General features: G+C 43.2%; 1 protein-coding gene and 1 long non-coding RNA gene across 4 annotated transcripts in view; both read left to right on the top strand.

The window, feature by feature from the left end:
* Window positions 1-63: 63 nt before the first annotated feature.
* Window positions 64-8,300, top strand: LOC140898642 (uncharacterized). Of its 2 annotated transcripts, none has more exons than XR_012155051.1 (3): window positions 64-160; window positions 2,116-2,289; window positions 6,948-8,300. It is a non-coding gene; the product is annotated as an uncharacterized lncRNA (long non-coding RNA). The 2 variants fall into 2 exon arrangements; XR_012155052.1 differs by having other exon boundaries at window positions 2,073-2,289.
* A 6,121-nt stretch (window positions 8,301-14,421) lies between these two features.
* PPTC7 (protein phosphatase targeting COQ7) overlaps window positions 14,422-21,224 on the top strand; it is a 29,241-nt gene continuing 22,438 nt past the window's right edge. The window contains exon 1 of one of the 2 annotated variants that reach the window (XM_073312408.1): window positions 14,422-15,086. In XM_073312408.1, the coding sequence (XP_073168509.1) occupies window positions 14,885-15,086 (202 nt within the window). In that variant the 5' untranslated portion in view covers window positions 14,422-14,884. The remainder of the gene's footprint in view (window positions 15,087-21,224) is intronic. The other variant, XM_073312407.1, reaches the window with a different exon arrangement.

Below are 21,224 nucleotides of genomic sequence, written 5' to 3'. Positions count from 1 at the left end.
AGCCCCAGCCCCGGGGCATCACGGGACAAAGGCCAAGCCCCAGCCCCGGGGCATTATGGGATGGGGTCGGGCTGGCTTGGTCCCTGTCATGGCGGAGGTCGGGGGGCCGCAGGGCCCGCAGTGTGTGTCTCCAGACTGGAAGAAGGGAGGGTGAGATGGGGTCAGTCTGTCCATAGCTTGTTGCCATTTATTATTTGTGTCGCTGTAGGAGCTAGGAGCCCGCGCCCTGGCCCAGGAGCCCATTGTGCTAGGTGCTGTACACCTCAGAACAGCAACATGCTCCGGGCCCAGACATTCTTTAGTCTCTGTAGCACCTTCTTTAGTAGGTGCTTGGGCCGTTGAGTCCTGCAGTTCACGCCCAGGCTAAATCCCCACGGACTTCAGTAGGCGTGGGTAGATGTGAGCATATTGTATGCTGCGGTTTTGTCCACCAGGAATATTTGCATTTCCCACCATTGCAGCTCCACCAGTGGTGATGGCTGTCAGGGCCGCTCCAGTGTAGACCAGCCATTGGCACTTTAATCACTTTATCATGTATCCTACTCAGAGCAGGTCTACAGGACACATTAGTTAAAAAGCTGGTGGCTCACTGACACTAGCACTCCCGTGATTGCTACCACCAACAGGCCTGTATCAGTGGTAGGGCAACTAGGGAAGGTCTTAGAACGTAAGAACGACCATACAGAATCAGCCCAAAGGTCCGTCTAGCCCAGTGTCCTGTCTTCCCATAGTGCCAATGCCAGGTGCCCCAGCGGGAATGAACAAACAGGTAATCATCAAGTGATCCATCCCCTGTCGCCTGTTCCCAGCTTCTGGCGAACAGGCGAGGGACACCTGCCCATCCTGGCTAACAGCCATTGATGGACCTATTCTCCATGAACTTACCTAGTTTTTTTTTTTAACCCTGTTATAGTCTTGGCCTTCACAACATCCTCTGGCAAAGAATTCCGCAGACTGTGCGTTGTGTGAAAAAATATTTCCTTTAGTTCGTTTTCAGCTTGCTGCCTATTAATTTCATTTGGTCACCCCTAGTTCTTGTGTTATGAGAAAGAGTAAATAATACTTTCTTATTTACTTTCTCCACACCAGTCATGATTTTATAGACCTCAGTCATATCCCCCATTATTCATCTCTTTTCCAAGCTGAAAAATCCCAGTCTTATTAACCTCTCCTCATACGGAAGCCATTCCATACCCCTAATCATTTTTGTTGCCTTTTTCTGAATGTTTTCCAAGTCCAATATATCTTTTTTGAGATGGGGTGATCACATGTGCGCGCAGTATTCAAGATGTGGGCATACCATGAATTTATATAGCAGCAATCTGATATTTTTGTCTTACTATCTGTCCCTTTCTTAATGATTCACAATAAGAAAATTGCTAGGGTAAACATAACTTCAGTGACTTCAGTGGAGAACAACATACAAAGTGAGGGTAGAATTTGGCCCTTAATTTGATCAAATCTCTTGATTCATAAATTGATGCAACTATTTGATGCTATCTTGAACTAAGTAATACTGAATAACTACTAAATAAACAATGCATTATTGCAATTGTATTTTTAAGACTATAATTAAATATCCTTTTTTCTTAGGAAGAACTCTATGGCTTTTGGGACACTTTAATGTTTGTAATTAATTTTAACTTCACCACATCTCTGAGATATACAATCATTATACCCATTTTATAGCTGGGGAAACTGAGGCAAACTGGCTTACTCAGCTCACAAAGTTAGTTGCATAGTTGTTCCAGACCTATTGTCTGACCAATAGACAACGTTGCTTTCCCAGTTAAAGGGCCATTAATGAATGACTGTAGGCACATCAGCCACTCTCAAGTTTATTGGGGTAGCTATACAACAAAGCTCCTGCAAAAAGATTCTCACTCCTGTGCATGAGTCATTAGTGGCCACTTTTCCTAATTCCCTATGGTGTTCTGCACAACTGAGGTTAGGCTGCAGGATATTTTGAAAGATCTGAAGCTTCCTCTTCTTCTGTTTTGTCATAATCTGAAGATGAATGTTTTTGCAACAATTATTTTCTGCTTGTGACCTGACCCTGCATCATTATACAGGGCTTTCTTCTTTTTCTGATCAAGTTCATTCCTGTTACCGTAGAACCTCAGAGAAACAAACACCAGAGTTACGAACTGACCAGTCAACCACACACCTCATTTGAATTGGAAGTATGCAATCAGGCAGCAGAGGCAAAAAAACCCAAATACTGTACAGCACAGTACTTTGTTAAATGTAAACTACTAAAAAAAGTTGTTTTAAAAGAAAACAGACAAGGTAAGGAAACTGTTTCTGTGCTTGTTTCATTTAAATTAAGACGGTTAAAAGCAGCATTTTTTTTCTGCAAAGTAAAATTTTAAAGCTGTATTAAGTCAATGATCAGTTGTAAACTTTTGAAAGAACAACCATAATGATTTGTTTGGAGTTTTGAACATTTCAGAGTTACAAACACCCGAGGTGTTTTGCAGTGTTTCTTGCATGCAGCCACCAGGGGCTTTTCTTGTGGCCACAGCCTCCTGGGCTGTGATTTGCGGGGGTGGGAGGGAGAGTAGTGCCACTCCTCGCCCCCATTTCTCTGGATGCACTGCCTTGGTATTTGGTTGCTGGGGCCACCTGCAGGGGTTGGGCTCTGCCCCCATCTGGCGTCAGCTAGGGCACAATGCTATAGGTGCAGGGAGCTGGTGAGTTCCCTTCCTTCCCAGGGCCGGTAGGGCTCAGGCTTTGGGCTTCACTGCTGGGGTGGAGGGCAGAAAACTCTGGTCTTGAGGCTTTGGGCTGCAGCTCTGGGCTCTGGCTGCATGACTGCAGACCCCAGGCTCCAGCCACACAGCTTCGGGCTCTGTCCCTGGGCTCTGGCAATGGGGCTTCGGGCTCTGGTCACAGGGCTTCAGGCTCCAGCCTCCTACTGCCTCCCTCAGCCAACCACCACCATCTCCCCTGGCCCCCACTGCCTCCCCTGACCCTCCATCCAGCTTAATTTTTCCCCAGGCTTGCCAGGGCAGAGTAAGTCTGTTGTGAAAAATTTCAGAGTAACAGCCGTGTTAGTCTGTATTCGCAAAAAGAAAAGGAGTACTTGTGGCACCTTAGAGACTAACCAATTTATTTGAGCATAAGCATCCGATGAAGTGAGCTGTAGCTCACGAAAGCTTATGCTCAAATAAATTGGTTAGTCTCTGAGGTGCCACAAGTACTCCTTTTCTTGTTGTGAAAAAGTGATACTTATGTTTGTTAATATCACTTTTTCACAACAGACTTACTAGCTAGTAATAAATAAATTACAATTTGGATGTGTTTGTGTGTGTATTTATTTGATTTTCCTAAAGTTAATTAAATATTTTAGGGGAAAGTATGAGAGCAGCCACCAGCAAGAGTTGGTAGCCCACACTGAGGTCACCAAAAAAATTTGTCCTGAGAACCCCTTGCTATCTTTATGACCACCAGAGGGCGCATTGAATTTTGTAAATAGCACATCAGAATGCTTACAGTGCCATCAACAATATCTGAATAATATAACTTCCAGTTGTAACTTTTGTGTGCGAATTCTTAAATTTTGGAGAGGTTTCAGCTGTCATACTGGAGACTGAAATATTTCCATAGACTAGGTACAATATGGGCAGCAGCAGTGCCAGCTTCTTCACATTGTCCTTTTTGTCAACATGCTGCACACCTGATCTGGACAGACCTCATGTAAAGTCCCTATGGTCTTGTCAGGCTTTGACTTCTCTGCTGAGACTGCCAGCAAGAGGACTAATTAGTGCCAATTGTGTTTGAGTTTTGTTAGGCAAACAACTGTCTGCCTGTAACTGTATCAAGACCACAAAATGGATGGTTCTCTATTTTAAAAAACAGCCCTCCATTGGTAACAACTGTCAGTCACTACTAATTTAGGGTGGATTTGAATTTACTTCTTATCGTGTGACAGTTTCCTTGAGTCATCCTGCTCCCTAGAAATTCATTATTCTGTTAAGGACAGGTCTCTTCAATGCACCCCACTCTACCTGAAACCCCAGAGCAGTTTACTTGCTACAACTGTATCACTTGGTTAGCCCTCTAATACAGTGTTCTGTTAAAATGTGTATAATCCTACTTTATTTCCTTCTATAAGCAGAGGGAGGAAAGTTGATACACATTGACATTTGGGGTTTTTTTTGGTACCTTTTATCATTCTGGGTTTTTTCCGGGTTTGATGCAATTGGTAACAAGTCTATGCATTTCCTTTAAATTAGGTCTAAGGAAAGATCCTGGTTCTTTTTATGCTTAGTTTTCACATTTGGGAAAGAAGATCAACGATGACTTAAGATATGGTTCTACTTTGGAAAGTGACTGTAAAAATGACATTGGGGGACACCATCGTTTTTACCTATCAGTGATTCTATATTGCATGTGCTCATTTTACAATCACTTTCTAATGGAAGATTTCTAAGTCAGCTTTGGATCTGAATTAAATCTGTGGTTTTGTCTCCCTCCATCCCTTCTTGTGTGTGTATAATGGTTGTGTAGGCTGAAATCTGCCCTCCTCTTGAAGACAATGTGGTTGCACAGGTGATCTTCACTGATACCAGTGCACTCACACCAATTGGGTTTACATATGTCTAATGCATTGGCACTTAGTGAACAAATCTGATGATGCACAAGGAGAAATGGAATCCAGCTGACTGTCCCGTAACTGTATTGACTCTGCAGAGTTAACCTGAGCAAAAAGCAATCACATCTTGGGTGAAATCCTGGCCCCAATGAAGTCAAGGGGAGTTGTGCCATTGAGTTCAATGGAGCAAGGATTTGTCACCTTACTGTTAGTCCCTAAAGCACATGGAACTCTGAAGACATGCATGGAGCAGGTCTGTTGAGTAAAAAGTGCCATTTTTACACCTTCCAGAAGAGAACCATACTTTAAACACCTCATCAGGATGACCCTATTGCTGAAGCAATATCTGCTATCTTTATTTTTATTTTTCAGTTCAATTCCCTAGATTGATTGTATGGAATTAGCATCTATATCTGCTTCCCCTGTGAAGCACATCTTTATGTCCTATGTATGTGACTAGTGCTGTAGATGTTAATGTTCACATTGGTATTCTATATAATAGTGGATGTTGAGAAATGTGGTTATCTAGCTGAACAACGTAATCTTGGAGGTTTTGAACAGTTCTTCTTTTATACATAACTCTGGAACACTGTTCGGCACCTTTTCTGTTTGAAATAGTGAAGACATCTATCATCACGTGCTGTAATGATAAAGACTTACATTTACGTAGCACATTTCATCTGGAAGGATCCTAAAGTGCTTTATATTCTTTTTATTCATCTCTGTCATTGAAATCTGCCACTTCTGAAGAGAAACTAGAGAGCTGTCTAACATATCATGTTATCCTGTATTATGAGCTCTCTCATGATTAATATTTTCTTAAGTGTTTTACCAGGGTTTCTCTGAACTTACAGGAACTGTGACACTGACAGGCCTTTTTTTTTTTTTTTTAATCAAGCTGCTTTTTACTATTTAGGTGTTGGCTAAAGCAAGCAGCACTGTCCTACTAAGTGTGGGACCAGATAATTTAGTAAACTAAGATTTTTTTTCCCCAAAGATGTACACATACATCCAATCCACAAGTAAATTGTATAGAACAACAGATAAACACAAAGAAAACAGAAAAATAAAACTTCTTCCTGCACAAAATAAAGGCAAAGTCTACCCAGACTAAAAGAGGAACAAAAATAAAACCCAGCACACATTCGACCTGAAAAGCAGGTTCCAAACAGCACACTTTGGAGTATATAGCACAGACAAACCAGGCACAATAATAATATTTACCTCCTTCACAGATGTGCTGGTAGATTAAGTTATTTAATTATTATGAAGTGATCCTCACATGGAAGGTAAGATAACCTGAAAAATCAGCCAGTTAGGTCACAAAATATTGTAGATTTCAACAAATTTTATGAAACTTGATTTTAAAAAAATTCATCAAATTTAAAAATATCACTGCCTATGTGCCCTTGGGCAAGTCACTTAGCCTGTCTGTGCCACCATTTCCCATCTGTAAAATGGGGGTGATGATAAGCTTTCTGAACTCACAGGGGTGTTGAGGATAAATACATTAAAGAACGTAAAGTGTTTTAAGATCTACTGATGAAAAGTGCTGTATAAGAGCTAAGTGATAGTATTAGTACCTGAAAGAAGTGCAAAAAGAAAACAGCATTACTTTTTAAAATAGTTCAGTTCTACCCATCTAATCTCTTATTTAATAGCACAATGAACTGTTTCATTTTTAACAATATGATTTTTCACTTAAGTGTCCTTGTAAAACTATATTTCTATGCATCAGAGCAAAAGATACTAAGATTCCATCAAGCCATTTCATCAAGAGCAATTCAGTAGCACTGTTACTTAAGTGCAAATCTTGGCCTGGCTGTGTGTGTGTTTTGGCAAAGTCAACACGTTTCTTTATGCTAGGGTGAAATTGAGGAAACTTGTTGGATGGGGTCAGACACTTTCCTGGCTACATCTTTTAATTTTTTTAAGGTACTTGCACTAATTTAGAACTGGATAAAGTTCATACTGATATCCATACTTTTGAGGAAGACATTAATGTGAGATCATTTTCCTATTGAATATGCCACATGAAGGACTCTTAACTAGCCTGCCAAATGTTGCAATGTCTACTATCTTTTTAGTAGGGAAAAACTTCCTGCCAGTAAGATCTATTACCAGGGAATAGCCTCCCAAGGGAAGTGGTGGAAGGCCCATTATGGCAGACTTTTAAAATCGGAATGGACAAAATCCTAAACAAAAAAAATAGTAGAATTACGCAAATACAGGATTGCATCTCAAACATCTATAATTCTGTTTTCACATGAGTCACGATTCCAAGTGATTCTAATACTGACCAAAACATACTCCAACTGTGTTTAAACCACCAGTTGTCCTCATTTTACAGGCAAGAAAACTGAAAGAGAAATTGTGACAAGTCTATGAAGAAGCTGCAAACTGAACCTAGATCTCCTGACCACCTTGTCCTGTGCCTTTACCAAGGCAGGTAAGTAACATTATCCCATATAACTGATGGAACAACTGACACACACCAAAATTAAGTAACTTTCCCAAGGCTTCACCGAGAGTCGGTAGCTGGGCTGGAATTAGGAGGTCCTAGCTCTCAGTCCAAACCATTAGACTGTGCTGCCTTCCTGAATACTTCTCTGGTAGGGGCCTAATCCTGTTGCCGTTACTCACATGAGTTTCCTCCCTGACTTAGCTACAGATAAAGATGAGAATGTTGTCCTTGACAAACTTATTTTAAAGCAAACATTGTTTCCACTCTGTAATAGAAAAGTTTAACAAGTCAAGTAGACAGATGGTTTTGATGCTAAATAAAAACAAGTCAAATAAGCCTAAAATAAACTCCATTCTGGTCTAGCAGAACATTAGCCTTTAAATAAATACTAAGTAGCCTGGGAATATTAGTCCCTTTCTCTGTACAGTGGATGGCGTTACAGGTTATATTTATCAAACTCAAATCCCTAAAATAGCAGGGGAGCGGGATAGTGATGTCAGCTGTTCTTCAGACACAAATCAGGTTGTTTTAAATGTCTTAGTCTGAGCTGAAAAACTACGTGTGTGTCTGACAGTTTATTACACTGCATGGTACCTCCGCTCTTAATTCACTGCTCAGTTTATTAATCTGGTTGAGCAAACTTCACAGAAATACCTCATTTTGTTTCGCAGCTTTAAATTAATGGGTATGAACGAGTCTTGGACTTTGAGGTGGGAGGATTCAATCCAGCCACAGTAACCAGGGGGGGATACACTTTGCCCCAGTTTTTGTGCATTTTAGAATTGTAAGCAAATGTTATTTAGTAAGGGTCTAACCTTCTCTTGAGAGTAAAATATAGGACAGCAGGGGGCACATTTGCCAGTACAGTCAGGGGGTTTACATGGAGAGCCAGCAGCAGCAACGCTGATCAGCAGGGATCCTAAGTTTTTTCCATGATTAAAAAAACCCCAAAATTCTCTGATTTTAAAAAAAGCATAACAATTGGCTTTTTTCTGCAAGTAAAATGAAACGCTGAACTTTAGTTTCCTTAGCCACAATATATATAGGTATAAATTGAACACTATTTTATTGATATATTTACAATTTTTAAGCAAGTTCAAAGTCTACCAGTTCCATCAATCATTATATTAAAATTAATAGAATGATCCAGTCACAGTGCATTGTTTCTTTGCTGTTGTCAATGGCCCTGCTGTTTCAACCTCGTTTTAGTTTATTTTCATGTTTTATGTTTAGCACTTTCCATGTATTCTACAATTGTCTGCCTTTGAATGTAATCTAATGCCTTGCTGCATACAGTAAGAACAGCACATTACCATCAATGTAAAATTTGTTCTTGCCAAACTCAGTGACATAGTATTTAGGTATGATTTTTAAAGTTTTCAGCATCTTTTCATAACTTTAATTACGTCTGGAGGCTGAAGTGAAATTTGAGATGTATTAACCTATACGCTGTTGAGGAACCTCTATATGCTGGAAGCAGTTTATCGGAGTATGTTTAGCTGTGAACATTTAAAGCACATTCAAAAAATCAACCAAAAGAAGGGGAGGGTGTGCTCATTGAATAAGTGACACTGGTACTTTCAGTAAACTTCAGTTAATGTTTTTCATTTTTTTGCAATATGTAAAAACTAAAGATTCTCTGTACAAACGCAGATTCCGTGATTTTCTGTGGCAAACGGATTTCTAGGATCCCTGCTGATCAGTGAAAACAATGAGGAGTCTGGTTCTTAAAGGCTAACAGATTTATTTGGGCATAAGCTTTCGTGGGTAAAAAACCCACTTCTTCAGATCCATGGAGTGAAAATTACAGATAGTGGCACATGAAGAGAAGGGAGTTACCTTACAAGTGGAGAACCAGTGTTGACAAGGCCAATTCAGTCAGGGTGCTGATCAGTGAGTGAAACTAGTTGTTTCTTCCATGCCATGAAAACGATCTGGTTCTTTCTTTTGTAGCAGCCCAATAATCCTCCAGAACAGAAAACGACAGTAATATTTTTAAAGAGGTAAAGCACCTGTCATCCTGCAGGATTGTATGGATCAAAAGAGATCAGCAACATTTAGTTACTATTATAAGGCTGTGTGTGTTCTCCCCTTGGTCTCTGTGCAAGCCTCAGATCTGATGTGGACCGAGGGGAGCATGAACTGAAAACTTATTCTGGCCCAAGGACCATACTTAAACTTGGAACTAGGCCCTCTGCTCCAAATGAGTTTGATGCCCCTTCTCTAATATCAAACTAGTAGGACAGCCCATTTTGGAATTCATGCCCTGTCATCCAGAAGCTAACCAGAAAATAGCCAAAGTAGTTTTTGAGTAAGTTTTTAAACAAATTTGTTCTTATGTTGAAGATCTGCAAGCATAATTTCAACCTCTAGCAGTTTTAAAGTGAGTTTTAAAACCCTCAAGATGTACACCAGTTGAAAGATCGACAGCCCTCTAGTGCAACAGTAATACTGTTAATTTCATAGTAAAAAGGTTCCTTTTGAGTTGCCAGTGAGCTGTTAATGTACCATCAATTTTGTCACTCTCACTTGAATCATCTGGGAATCTGAGTTTAAGTGCCACTTTGATTTCTCCCTGTTCATTGTTTTGCTGTTTGCACATTCAGCTGCTTATATATTGCAGAGACAGCCTCTTGCAGATAAATGTTCATGCAGAAATTTGTCACACCTGGAAGATCCAAATCACAGCACAACTGTTATTTTAAACTACAAAGGACAAGATTTTCAGAAGTGACTAGCAGTGTTGGGTGCCTAACTTGAACACCTAACAGGGCTGATTTTTCAGAGGATAGATGATCAGTGCCTTCTGAAAATCTGGATTCATTAAGGTGTCTCAGGTTGAGTACCCAAAAACAGAAGCAACCAAAATCACAAGTCTTTTTAAAAAAAATCTTATCTAGGCCCTTTTAATACAGTGATTGTTTTCAGACCTATGTGTCTTTTGGAATACATTATTAAAAGAAAATAAATTGTTGCCACTGTTGTAGAAAAGTGTAGTGAATCTCTTAGAAAAGACTGAATAGATTACTTAATATTACCCCGTATTTGGTACTGATTTGTAAGAAATATAATAATTTGCCCATTATGAATAGTATTGAACAATTAAACCTCAAAGAACTTACTAAAATATGGACCAGTTCAGAATCCAGCTATTAACTTTACATACATCCTTGGTGATATTCTCTTCCAATACTCTTTCTCATCAAACTGCCTTTATTCAAGGAACATCTGCAGTCAGCAACATTATATGCTTTATAATTATAATTTTTAGGGGGAAGGCATCAGGGGGGAGAGGGATAGCTCAGTGGTTTGAGCATTGGTCTGCTAAACGCAGGGTTGTGCATTCAATCCTTGAGGGGGCCATTTAGGGATCTGGGGCAAAAATTAGGCATTGGTCCTGCTTTGAGCAGGGGGTTGGACGAGATGACCTCCTGAGGTCCCTTCCAATCCTGATAGTCTATGACTGGAAGTCAGGAGACCAGAGTTCTATTCTTTGTGCTGTCACTGACTTTGACTTTGTAAATTGGGAATAGTAATATTCATCATAGGGAATCTGTGAGGCTTCATTAATAATTGCTTGTAAAACCATGTTACATCTTCAGAAGAAAGATACTATAAAAATGCAAAGTACTATTAGAAATAACACTTCTTTTATTTGTCTTCAAGGACCCTGTTTTTGTGATAGATGTAGCTATGTTTTCTGCATAGAGTGCTTAAAAATATAAGAAGTCAGTAAGCCTGCCTGTCAGGCTGCTGGTGGTAGCGCTTTGAGGAGATTGAAAATGGAGGATCTTGCAGAAGAAAAAACATGTTGACTTCTCTTTTGTGGAGACTTTATATTTGCTGTTTCCCTTACTCTAAATAAAAGTATACATTTTATTCTCTGTCCGTGGGGTAACATAATTTTTTTTGTGCCCCACTTTATTTACATTGCTTTCTTAAGTGGGGTCATGGCAATGTGTTATGATCATTTGTGGCTGCTAAATAAGATGACTTTATTTTAAGGGCTGTCTGTTATTTGGTACTTCATGTCTATCATCCTATACAACTCAATATACAATACACTTTATCCCATATTTCAGCAGTAATCCTGTGAAGGATCATACATTATGATACAAATGTATGCATTTGTCTTCTGTATGATTTTGTACCATGAATAACATTGTAGGGAACTATCCCTTAAAAATAAGCTTTGTCATGCATGAATTCTGAAATAGAGGTGGTCACTATCCCTTAAAGTGAGGTGGGAGGGTGTGTGACATGGAATCATCTGACGAACATGAATGTGGTCCTCAAAAATCTAGGACAGACACAGTATTGCCCATGCCAGCTGTTCAAAAATTGAGTCAAGCTCCAAAAAAAGGTTTTTTGTTTGTTTGTTTTTTAAAATAATAAATTTGAGGGAGGTTGTTTCTTTGTGTGTGGTTTTGATGTGTTGTTTTGCCTTCTGGTGTTTGAGCCGTTAGGTTTCATGCTTTCCACTTTACTTCACAACCATGCCCGCTATAAACTTAGAAAAAATAAAAGTATCACAAAACTTGCAACCTTGTGCTCTGGGTGTCCCTAAACCTCTAACTGCCAGAAGCACTGGGCACTGGCCACTGTCAGAGATAGGATTTTGGGCTTGATGGACCATTGGTCAGACCCATTATTGCCGTTCTTATGCACAAAGCACAAGAGCTGGCAATGCGAAGGCCATAAGGTGCCTGAAGTATGGTTTATGGGTAGGGTGACCAGACGTCCTGTATTTAAGCCCTCCTGCAGATGTCCTGACTTTTTGTTAAAAACTGGCAAATTGTCCCATATTTTCTGTATGGATAGGTCCTGCTGCTGGTCAGATCCCTGCTCGCCAGCCATCCGCCTACCAGCGGTGGGCAGGGAGAGGTGGGGGTGTCCAGTGGCTGACGATGGGGGTGGGTGTGCAAGGCTGGTGGCGGGGCAAAGATGCAGTGTGGGGGGCCAGCTGCTCCCCCTGCTGGTCTGTCAGTGCAGCCCCTGCTGCATGCTGGCTCTCGGCCAGCTGCACCCTATCCTGTTTCTGGCCAGCAGTGGCTGCGCGTTGCGAGCTACAGTGGCTGGTGAGAGTGGGCAGGGGCCGGTTACGTGTCACCTCTGCTGCCCACCCATCAGCCCTGTACATGCTCCCCATCTTGCTGTCTTCTACCTGCTTTGCCCCTTTGCTCTCCCAGCCCAACTGCTTCTCCATATCCCCCCCAGCAGGACCCATCCCACTCCCAGTGCTGTGTGGAGAACCAGCCCCTGGTCCAAGTGGTTAGTTCACCAACAGCCTGGCTGGCAGGCTCCTTCCTTCCCCCACTGCCTGTGGCTGGGCTGGTGCGCTGGAAAACCCTAAGACATTCCCGGCCTGCACAGTGCTGCCACAGGGACATCTCTCCACCCCTCAGCTAAGCTCTGGAGTTGGGCAGGGGTGGGGGTTAAGCGTAAGTGGTTTCCAGCCTGTCTATAACAGCCCCCTGGGCAGGGGCTTAGCACCCTCCTCACCTCCCCAGCCCCGGGCACTGACCCCAGGGCACGCAGAGCTGTTCTGTCCTAGGCACCCTCCTCTGCTGAGCCACCTCTCTGGCCAAGTTCACTGAAGCCCCTGCAGTCAGGTTCCCTGGGCCATGGTGCACAATGCATCCTTAGGGCTTAACCCCTTCCTGCCCATGCTGTAGCTGGGGAGGGCCGGGTTATGTTGGTGGCCAGTAGCAGCTTGGAGATGTTAGCTGCTTTTTGACACTGTGGTGGCAGGAAGGGACAAGCTGTGTCCAGCCACACGGGCGGGAGAAGAGATGAGTTCTGCAAAGATGGGCCCAGTAATTCTCCCTTCCTCTCCCCCCCGAAGTAGCTCCTGTCCCTTCCCTCCCATACAGTGCCCAAAGGCAGCTCTGGCCACATTCTAGGGCAGGGGTAGCTAATCTGATCCTGAGAAGGAGCCAGAATTTACCAATATACATTGCCAAAGAGCCACAGTAATATGTCAGCAGCCCCGTATCAGCTCCACTCCCAGTGCCTCCCACCCACTTGCAGCCCCGCTGATCTGTGCTCCCGATCAGCTGTTTCATGGCATGCAGGAAGCTCTGGGGAACGGGGAGGAGAGAGGGCACGGCAGGCTCAGGGGAGAGGGCAGGAAGGGGTGGAGTGGGGGCAGGGCCTGTGGGAGATCCAGGCGTTGAGCAGTGAGAAACCCCCCGGCACACTGGAAAGTTGGCACCTGTAGCTCCAGCCCCGGAGTCGGTGCCTAAACAAGGAGCCGCATATTAATTTCTGAAGAGCTGCATGTGGCTCTGGAGCCACAGGTTGGCCACCCCTGAATTAGGGTGAACCCTGGCAATAATCTGGGGAGGGAGGGCAAGTGACCTTGTGTCATTCCCCCCGCCCTGCCCCCCCGTTGCTGTCTTGGGAAGATGTGGTGCAAGGTACCAGGAGAGGTGGGTCCAGCCTGGGGCCTAGCTAGGCTTGGAGAGCGGAGAGCGCTGGGCAGGGAGGGTCTGGTAGGTCAGTCACCCCTACTGTGTGAGAGAGGTGAACAGGAGTGTTTGTGTGTCACCTCTGAGTGAGGGTGGGGGGGTAGGGGGTGTCACCCCTCCCCACGTGAACCCTAAAGCCTTAAAGATAAGCAGGTAAATAAAAAGAATCCAGCTACGTAGTGTTTCATTTTAACAGGGGCTCAGTCAACTTGATGTTAATTTGAATGTTTGTCCTGCATAGTTCTGATTGATTACCGTTGAACTCGCTTGAATTTGAGTAATTTTACCAGGTGTCCCATAGTCAGCATAGGGTAGGGTGACCAGATAGCAAGTGTGAAAAATCGGGATGGGGTGGGGGGGTGGTGGTAATAGGAGCCAATATATATAAAAAAGCCCCAAATATTGGGACTGTCTCTATAAAATTGGGACATCCGGTCACCCTAGCATAGGGACATCTGGTCATCCTCTTCATGGGCCACATGTATGGAATTACAACCTGCAGCTGCCTTCAACTGGACTGGAGGGGGGATTCCAAGGTCTTGATCTGGGGGGACTACAAGTTCCAGCATGCCATGCTCCAGCCAGGCCAGAACAGCTACTGTTCATTGCCTAAGAGGCGCGCTTTGTAGCAGCATTGCACCCCGGGAATTGTAGTCCTAAGCCTGTTGCATACTGGGAGTAGAAATCCCGTTTAGACATAGAGCTGCGGGGAGCGGCAGACATAGTTTTCCTTTTTATGCAAATGAGTTGAGACCAGTAGCGAATGAGGACCCTGCCGGGCGCCCGCCCTTTCTTGGGGGCCGTGGCGAGGTCCCGGATGCTGGGGGCGTGTCCCCAGCCGGCGAGGCGGGGCCGGGGGCGGGGCTGACCTCCCTCTCTCCCCGTCGTCGCGGTTGCCGTCCGGGCCTGACCCCTGAAGCGCGCGAGCTGAAGATGGCGACGCAGCGCAGCTGGGGGCGGAGGCGGCGCAGCGACCGCTACCGGCTCTGACCGAGCCACCGACCCGCGCGCCGGCGGCTAGAGGCCTCTGAGGCGGAGCGAGCCGGCGGGGGGAGCCGGCCGGCCGGCCGGGGTGCGGCGGAGCCGGGGTGGGAGCCGGCTGTGAGGCAGGCGCTGAGGGGATCCCAGGGAAAGCCGGGGCTGAGGGGGGCGGCAGAGGCTCCGGGGTGCCCCGCAGGGGGACCCGGCTCCGAGGAGCGCAGGGGGCGGCGCGGGGGTCAGGGCGCCAGCGCCGAGCGGGAAGCCTGGCTTGGCCGAGGGCAGGGCCCGCGGGGGAAGCCGGGGCGGGCTGCTGCAGCTGAGGTGGCCTCGGCCCGCGGTTCCCCTCGTGCCGGCTGCCGGGCGGCCCGCGCCATGTTCTCGGTGCTGTCCTATGGCAGGCTGGTGGCCCGGGCGGTCCTGGGCGGGCTCTCGCAGACCGACTCCCGCGATTACAGCCTGGTGACCGCCAGCTGCGGCTTCGGCAAGGACTTCCGCAAGGGCATCCTCAAGAAAGGCATGTGCTACGGGGATGACGCCTGCTTCGTGGCCCGGCACCGGTCCGCCGATGTGCTCGGTAAGTGCCCAGGCTGCGCCCGGCCTCCCTCCCCACTGCCTGCAATGGGCCGCCTTTGGCACAGGCCATGTGGGGGCCGCCTGCACCGCAGGCACCAAAACAGGCCCCCCGTGAGTGTCCAAAGGAAAGGCCTTTGCCAAGCCATGGAGGGGCTGGTAGTCCCGGATTGCCCTTCCTATCCCAGACAAGGCCTTGGAGAAGTGGTGGGCTGACTGCTGGGTGGTTAGGCCCAGTCTTTGGTATGTTACCTGTAATTGCAAGGCCTAATGTGTGTGAAAAGCAGAAAGGCAACGGTTCATGCCGCTCTCTTTGCTGAAGTGGTTAAAACTGAACAGTGTTAATAACTTGAACAGAAAATGTCATTGAAACAGACCCTTCCTATTTTCAATGCACAGGATGCCCTTGTCAGTTGGAAGGCAAAGTGACATTGAGACTGGTTTCAAATGTCAGATTTCACTTTCAGCACCCAGTTTACCTTGGTTACACAGTACGGTTTAGATCTATACACAAGACTTTTCTGATTCAAATGTCATCACGAGCAGTGAATAAGTTTGGGTAATTGTTGTCTGTGTAAGTAGTAATATTGTGGAGGCGCGTGACCTTTCTCAGACATCGTTGAGGTTGAATTTTATTTAATTGTAATCAAAGCTCAGGGGTTGAGCTTCTCAGCAATTGAACCAGCTTTGCACCATAACTTTATAGTACTAAAAAGATCTCAGTGGAGTTTCAGCCTTTTTTGATTAGACCATAATAATGGGCCGGTGTTGGAATATGTCATGACTTTGTGATATTGGTAGTACTTCAGAATGTGGAGCTTCGGTGGTAACTTGATTACTTGAATATGACTGAGACATTATTTCAGAAAAATATATAACTTGGTGATAGGAAACAATGTTGCTGTTCACCTTTAAGGGAGCTGTGGATGATGCTGTGGCTCTCCAGGAGACATGGGAACCTGATCCGTGTGTTCAGTACTCTGCATCTTTTCCACTGGGTCTGAGTTTTTCCCCCTCACCCCATTAAAAGTAGCTGTCAGACAGCTGTACCTGTGACCCATGTTGTCTGTCTGTTTTTAAAAGTTCAGTACATGTCCAGTGCTGATGGATGACTGAATGTTCAGTGATTAGTCTCCTCAGAAATGAAGCACCTGGGGCACTTTTTTCCCAGATAGGTGGACTCTGTGCATGCGAGGGAGCGGGAAGGTGAAAGGAAGGAGGCACTTTCCACTTACAGTGGATCTACTCACTCTTCATTTTTTTTGTAGCATATTTGGTCGTCCTATCATATTTGTGTGCTGCTCTTTTCCCAGCCCATCTTGCCTTCCTGCTGAACCCAGCAGAGAATTACAATACTGAGTTTGTCATTGCATTAATTTTCATGGCAACATGATGACAAACACAGGATTGTAACTTCGCTGCAGGGTCAGACAGAAAATCTAAATATATTAAATAGGAAAGTGAAACAGAAAATTACTGGCAGACTAATAGAATTTATAGAAGAAGCCATCTTGGCTTTTTATTGCTTTTCTAACATTAAAATGTACCAATAACTTCAAAATTACTTTATGCTCTGCAAACATTAGAACCCAATATAATTCTAGATGACATAAAAATTCATCCTTATGTCTCAATCCATATTGCTTAAAATCATGGAAATATAGGACTGGAAGGGACCTTGATAGATCTTATGCACTGAGGCATAACTAAATATTATCTAGACCATCCCTGGCAGGTGTTTGTCTAACCTGATCTTAAAAAGCTCCAATGACGGAGATTTCATGACCTCCCTAGACAATTTGTTCCAGAGCTTTACAGTTAGGGAGTTTTATTTTAAGCCCATTACTACTTGTCCTGTCCTCAGTGGTTAAGGAGAACAATTTATCACCCTTCTTTTTATAACAATATTTTATGTGCTTGAAGACTGTTATCAGGTCCCCTCTTGATCTTCTCTTCTCCAGACTAAACAAACCCAATTTTTTTCAATCTTTCCTTGTAGGTCATGTTTTCTAGACCTTTAATAATTTTTGTTGCTGTCCTCTGGACTTTCTCCAATTTGTCCACATCTTTCCTGAAGTGTAATACCCAGAATTAGACACAGTACTCCAGTTGAGGCCTTATCAATGCTGAGTAGAATGGAAGAATTGCTTCTCGGGTCTTGTTTACAACACTCCTGCTAATACATCCCAGAATCTTTATCACTTTTTTTTTTTTTTTGCAGCAGTATTACATTAACACATATTTAGTTTGTAATCCACTATAATCTTCAGATCCTTTCCTTTCCTGTGGTGGTACTTCCTAGGTAGTCATTTCCCATTTTGTATTTGTGTAATCGATTGTACTTTTGTACAAAGTATAGTACTTTCCATTTGTCTGTATTGAATTTCATCCTATTCAGACCATTTCTCCAGTTTGTCAAGATCATTGTGAATTCCAATTCTGTCTTTCAAAGCACTTGCAGTCCCTTCCAGTTTGATATCATCTGCAAACTTGATACGTGTACTCTCTCTCTGCTAGTATCTAAATCATATATGAAGATATTGAATAGACCAGACCCAGGACAGATCTCTGCAGGACCCCACTTGATATGCCCTTCCAGCTTGACTATGAACCATTGATAACTCCTCTCCAGCTAGTTGTGCTCCACCTTATAGCAGGTTCATCTAATCTGTATTTTTCTAGTTTATGAGACAGTCATGTGAGACAGTATCAAAAGCTTTAAAATTGAGATATATCATATCTACTGCTTTGCCCCATCCACAAGGATCGTTACCCTGTCAAAGAAGGATGGTAGGTTGGTTTGACGGGATTTTTTCTTGACACATCCATGTTGACTGTCACTTATTAACTTATTTGCTTCAAAGTGCTTACAGATTTGATTGTTGTTTGTTTCATTATCTTTCTGGGTACTGAACTTAAGCTGACCGATAAACAATTCGCTGGGTTGTCCTTATTTCCCTTTTTATAGAGAGGCACAATATTTATCCTTTTTCAGTCGTCTGGTGTATCTCCTGTCTTCAATGAGTTCTCTGAGGTAATTGCTAATGGCTTAGAAATCTCTTCAGCTAGTTCCATAAGTATTCTAGGATGTATTATCAGGCCTGCTGACTTGAAGATGTATAACCTGTCCAAGGAATTCTTAACTTGTTGTTTTCCTGTTTTAGTCTCAGATCCAATGCCATTGATGCTGGTGTTCACTATGTTAGTTGTCTGATCCTGTTGACTTTTTTTTTAGTGAAAACTAAAATAAAAAAGGCCTTTACTGCTTCAGCCATTGCTTCATGGATAGATATGGATTTTGTCTTATTTTAGCTACTGTAATCACCATCTCTGGCCTCCCTTCTTCCCCACCCCTCTATCTGTTCTCAGTATTGATGCTGAAATTCCCTTGTTCTTCTGACATCACTCCATCCTCAAATATCCCTTCCCTTTTTTTAGTGTAGTAAGCTGAAGCTCTTCACCCCTGCTTTCTGTGCCCTATGTAACTTGTATTGACCTACTCTCTTCCATCTGTGCTCCTCCCAACCCTGTCTCCTTTTTTGTCTTGGCCTCCCACCTCTTGTCCACTTGGCATCTTTTCTTTCCTTAAAATTCTCTTCTGTAAACTCTTTCTGTTTCTCCAGACCCTCTTGCATTTGAAGTGTTGCTTTTTTTTAATTTGGTCTCCTGTTTTGAAACTCTTTAGGGCTAGTTTCTCATTAATTTGTTTAATGAAGAGCCTTGTACATTTAGTATTATAGTAGAGTGGAATACTAGCAATTTTGTTGGTAAAACATTGGTCGGTCAGGGGTTTGGGATAAAAAACACACCCCTAACTGACAAGTTCCACTGACAGAAGCACCAGTGCTTGTTGGGGGTGGTTTAATTGTGCCATTGGGAGCGCTCTTGCTTGTTGGCATAGAGTGGCTACACAGGAGACCTTACAGCAGCGCAGCTGTGCAGCTCTAAGGTCTGTAGTGTAGGCATGGCCTATATAAATATATTTGGACTGTTTGTAGTTGAAGGATAAATGTAAAATCTTTTTTCCATTTAGATTTGATTTTTCTTATTAGTCACTCAGTGACAAAAGTCTGCCAGATACTTTGGCAGAGTAGTTTTAAATAAACTTTAAGTTTATGAAGAGCAAGCCTGAGTGGGCTGAGTGTGGGTGTGGAACCACTCCCATTCAGTGGAAAATGTGCATCGGTACTTGGGATTTATTCTTTCTTGGGTCAAAAAAGAGTTGACTAACATCAAAGAGGCTACATGCTTTTTTCCTGTTTTTAATAGCTAAAAGTTCAGATAGTTTTGTTGTTTGTTTTAGCATAGAACTGTTCAAATACAAAAATGCTGGTGACTCTGTTTCGTGTGTGCTGTGTAGTTCAAAGCTTGAAAAAATTAGTTACCTAGAAATCAGAGACTACTAAGTATATACCAATCTTTTATATCAAGATCCAGGACAAACCCCTAATGAAAAGTCATGTCACACTCATCTTGCAGCAGCTGGTAAAGGGTGTTCTTGAGGCTTTATCTTTCCTGTTAACCAAGAACTGATAGGTATCTGTTAACTTTGCAGCCATACTCTGTGACCCTGACTGGAAGGGAGAACAAATTCACCAATTTAGAGACTCCTCTTCACTGTTTTCTTCTTTGGGATTTTCTTGGAGAAAAGAAGCCAATTTCTATTACTATCCCTGACCTCTGTTTCTGGTACCTTCATGAGTATTTCCATTGCATGCTGCTGCTATCCATAGATCTCATGTGATCATTGCCAATTTCATGGCTGCCAATTTCATGCTGGCCCAGAGCAGGGCATTACTGTCCACTGTAAAATTCAAATTGGGCAACTATTTCCTCTGCTTAAAATCTAGGTCTTGGGAGAATGTAGTGTAATTGGTTAGAACTTTAGTGAATAGTACTGTCCTTGAAAATGAATGTGGCAGCAGTCTGTCTAGTTACAAGGTAGTCCCCCTCTCCATTTTCTTTTTTACACTGTAACATACATACTGTAAGTAGGTTAAAAAAACCCCACTTAGTGTAAGACCTTTTTCTGGGCAGGAAAAAGGCCCAAGAGAAAGCAAACTATGGATGATCTGCAAAAATTATCAAGATAATGTCAAAGCTGTTTTGGTCCATGAGAACGGGAATGTGTTCTGTATCTGATGCCTGAAGGGCATAGAAGGCAATGTTAAAAGGATTATTTTGTTTCTGAAGACATTATTCAGAGAAACTTTTCCTGGATCGCACCAATGGTGTGCCTAGTTCCGTACACTGAGTGTAATCCAGGGAGGTTAGTGGTTGTGTGGTGTGTTTTGTTTTTTAATAAATAAAAATTAATTCATGGGCCTATAACTTTTAGGTGTAACATTATTACTTAATATATGAATGAGCTAAACAAATATTGTCTTATCAATAAAATACAGTTTCTTTGTAGGTATGTCAGGGAATATGGCTTCTAGCGGTCTGATGGATAATGGATATGTCAGCAGAACTCTTAAATACTGCTTGAATGTAGCCCTTTGGAAACACGATTCATACCTCTTCAGCAAAAAAAGCTTTTATTTGGTCTTTTTCTTAAACACAGTTTCTGTAATGGTGTTGAACATGATTTGTTGGCCTGTGCTTACAGTTAGATGCATGTTCGGCCACACCCACTATTGACACTTTTCAGAGTAACAGCCGCGTTAGTCTGTATTCGCAAAAAGAAAAGGAGTACTTGTGGCACCTTAGCGACTAACCAATTGATTTGAGCATAAGCTTTCGTGAGCTACAGCTCACTTCATCGGATACATACTGTGGAAAGTTTCACAGTATGTATCCGATGAAGTGAGCTGTAGCTCACGAAAGCTTATGCTCAAATAAATTGGTTAGTTGCTAAAGTGCCACAAGTACTCCTTTTCTTTTTGTTGACACTTGTGAACAATATGTAACTTTCCTTGCATACCCAAGGCATGAGTGTGGCTGCCTGAAGGAAGAATACTGTTCTGTCAATTCTGTGCAAGGAAACAAGAAGCAAAACTGAACACAGTAGCCAAAGATTAAGCCTTGTCTATGCTGGCAAAACTTTGCAAAAATATCCCACTGTTTACACTAGTTCATCTGCACTTGTTAGCAATATTGGGAGCCTTAATGTAGACAGGTGACAGCATTTTAAATACCGGGT

Source organism: Lepidochelys kempii, chromosome 15 (genome assembly GCF_965140265.1).
Source record: "Lepidochelys kempii isolate rLepKem1 chromosome 15, rLepKem1.hap2, whole genome shotgun sequence".
NCBI classification, from domain to species: Eukaryota; Metazoa; Chordata; order Testudines; family Cheloniidae; genus Lepidochelys; species Lepidochelys kempii.
Note: the sequence above shows the minus strand (reverse complement) of the source record. Positions and strands in the feature narration are given on the sequence as shown.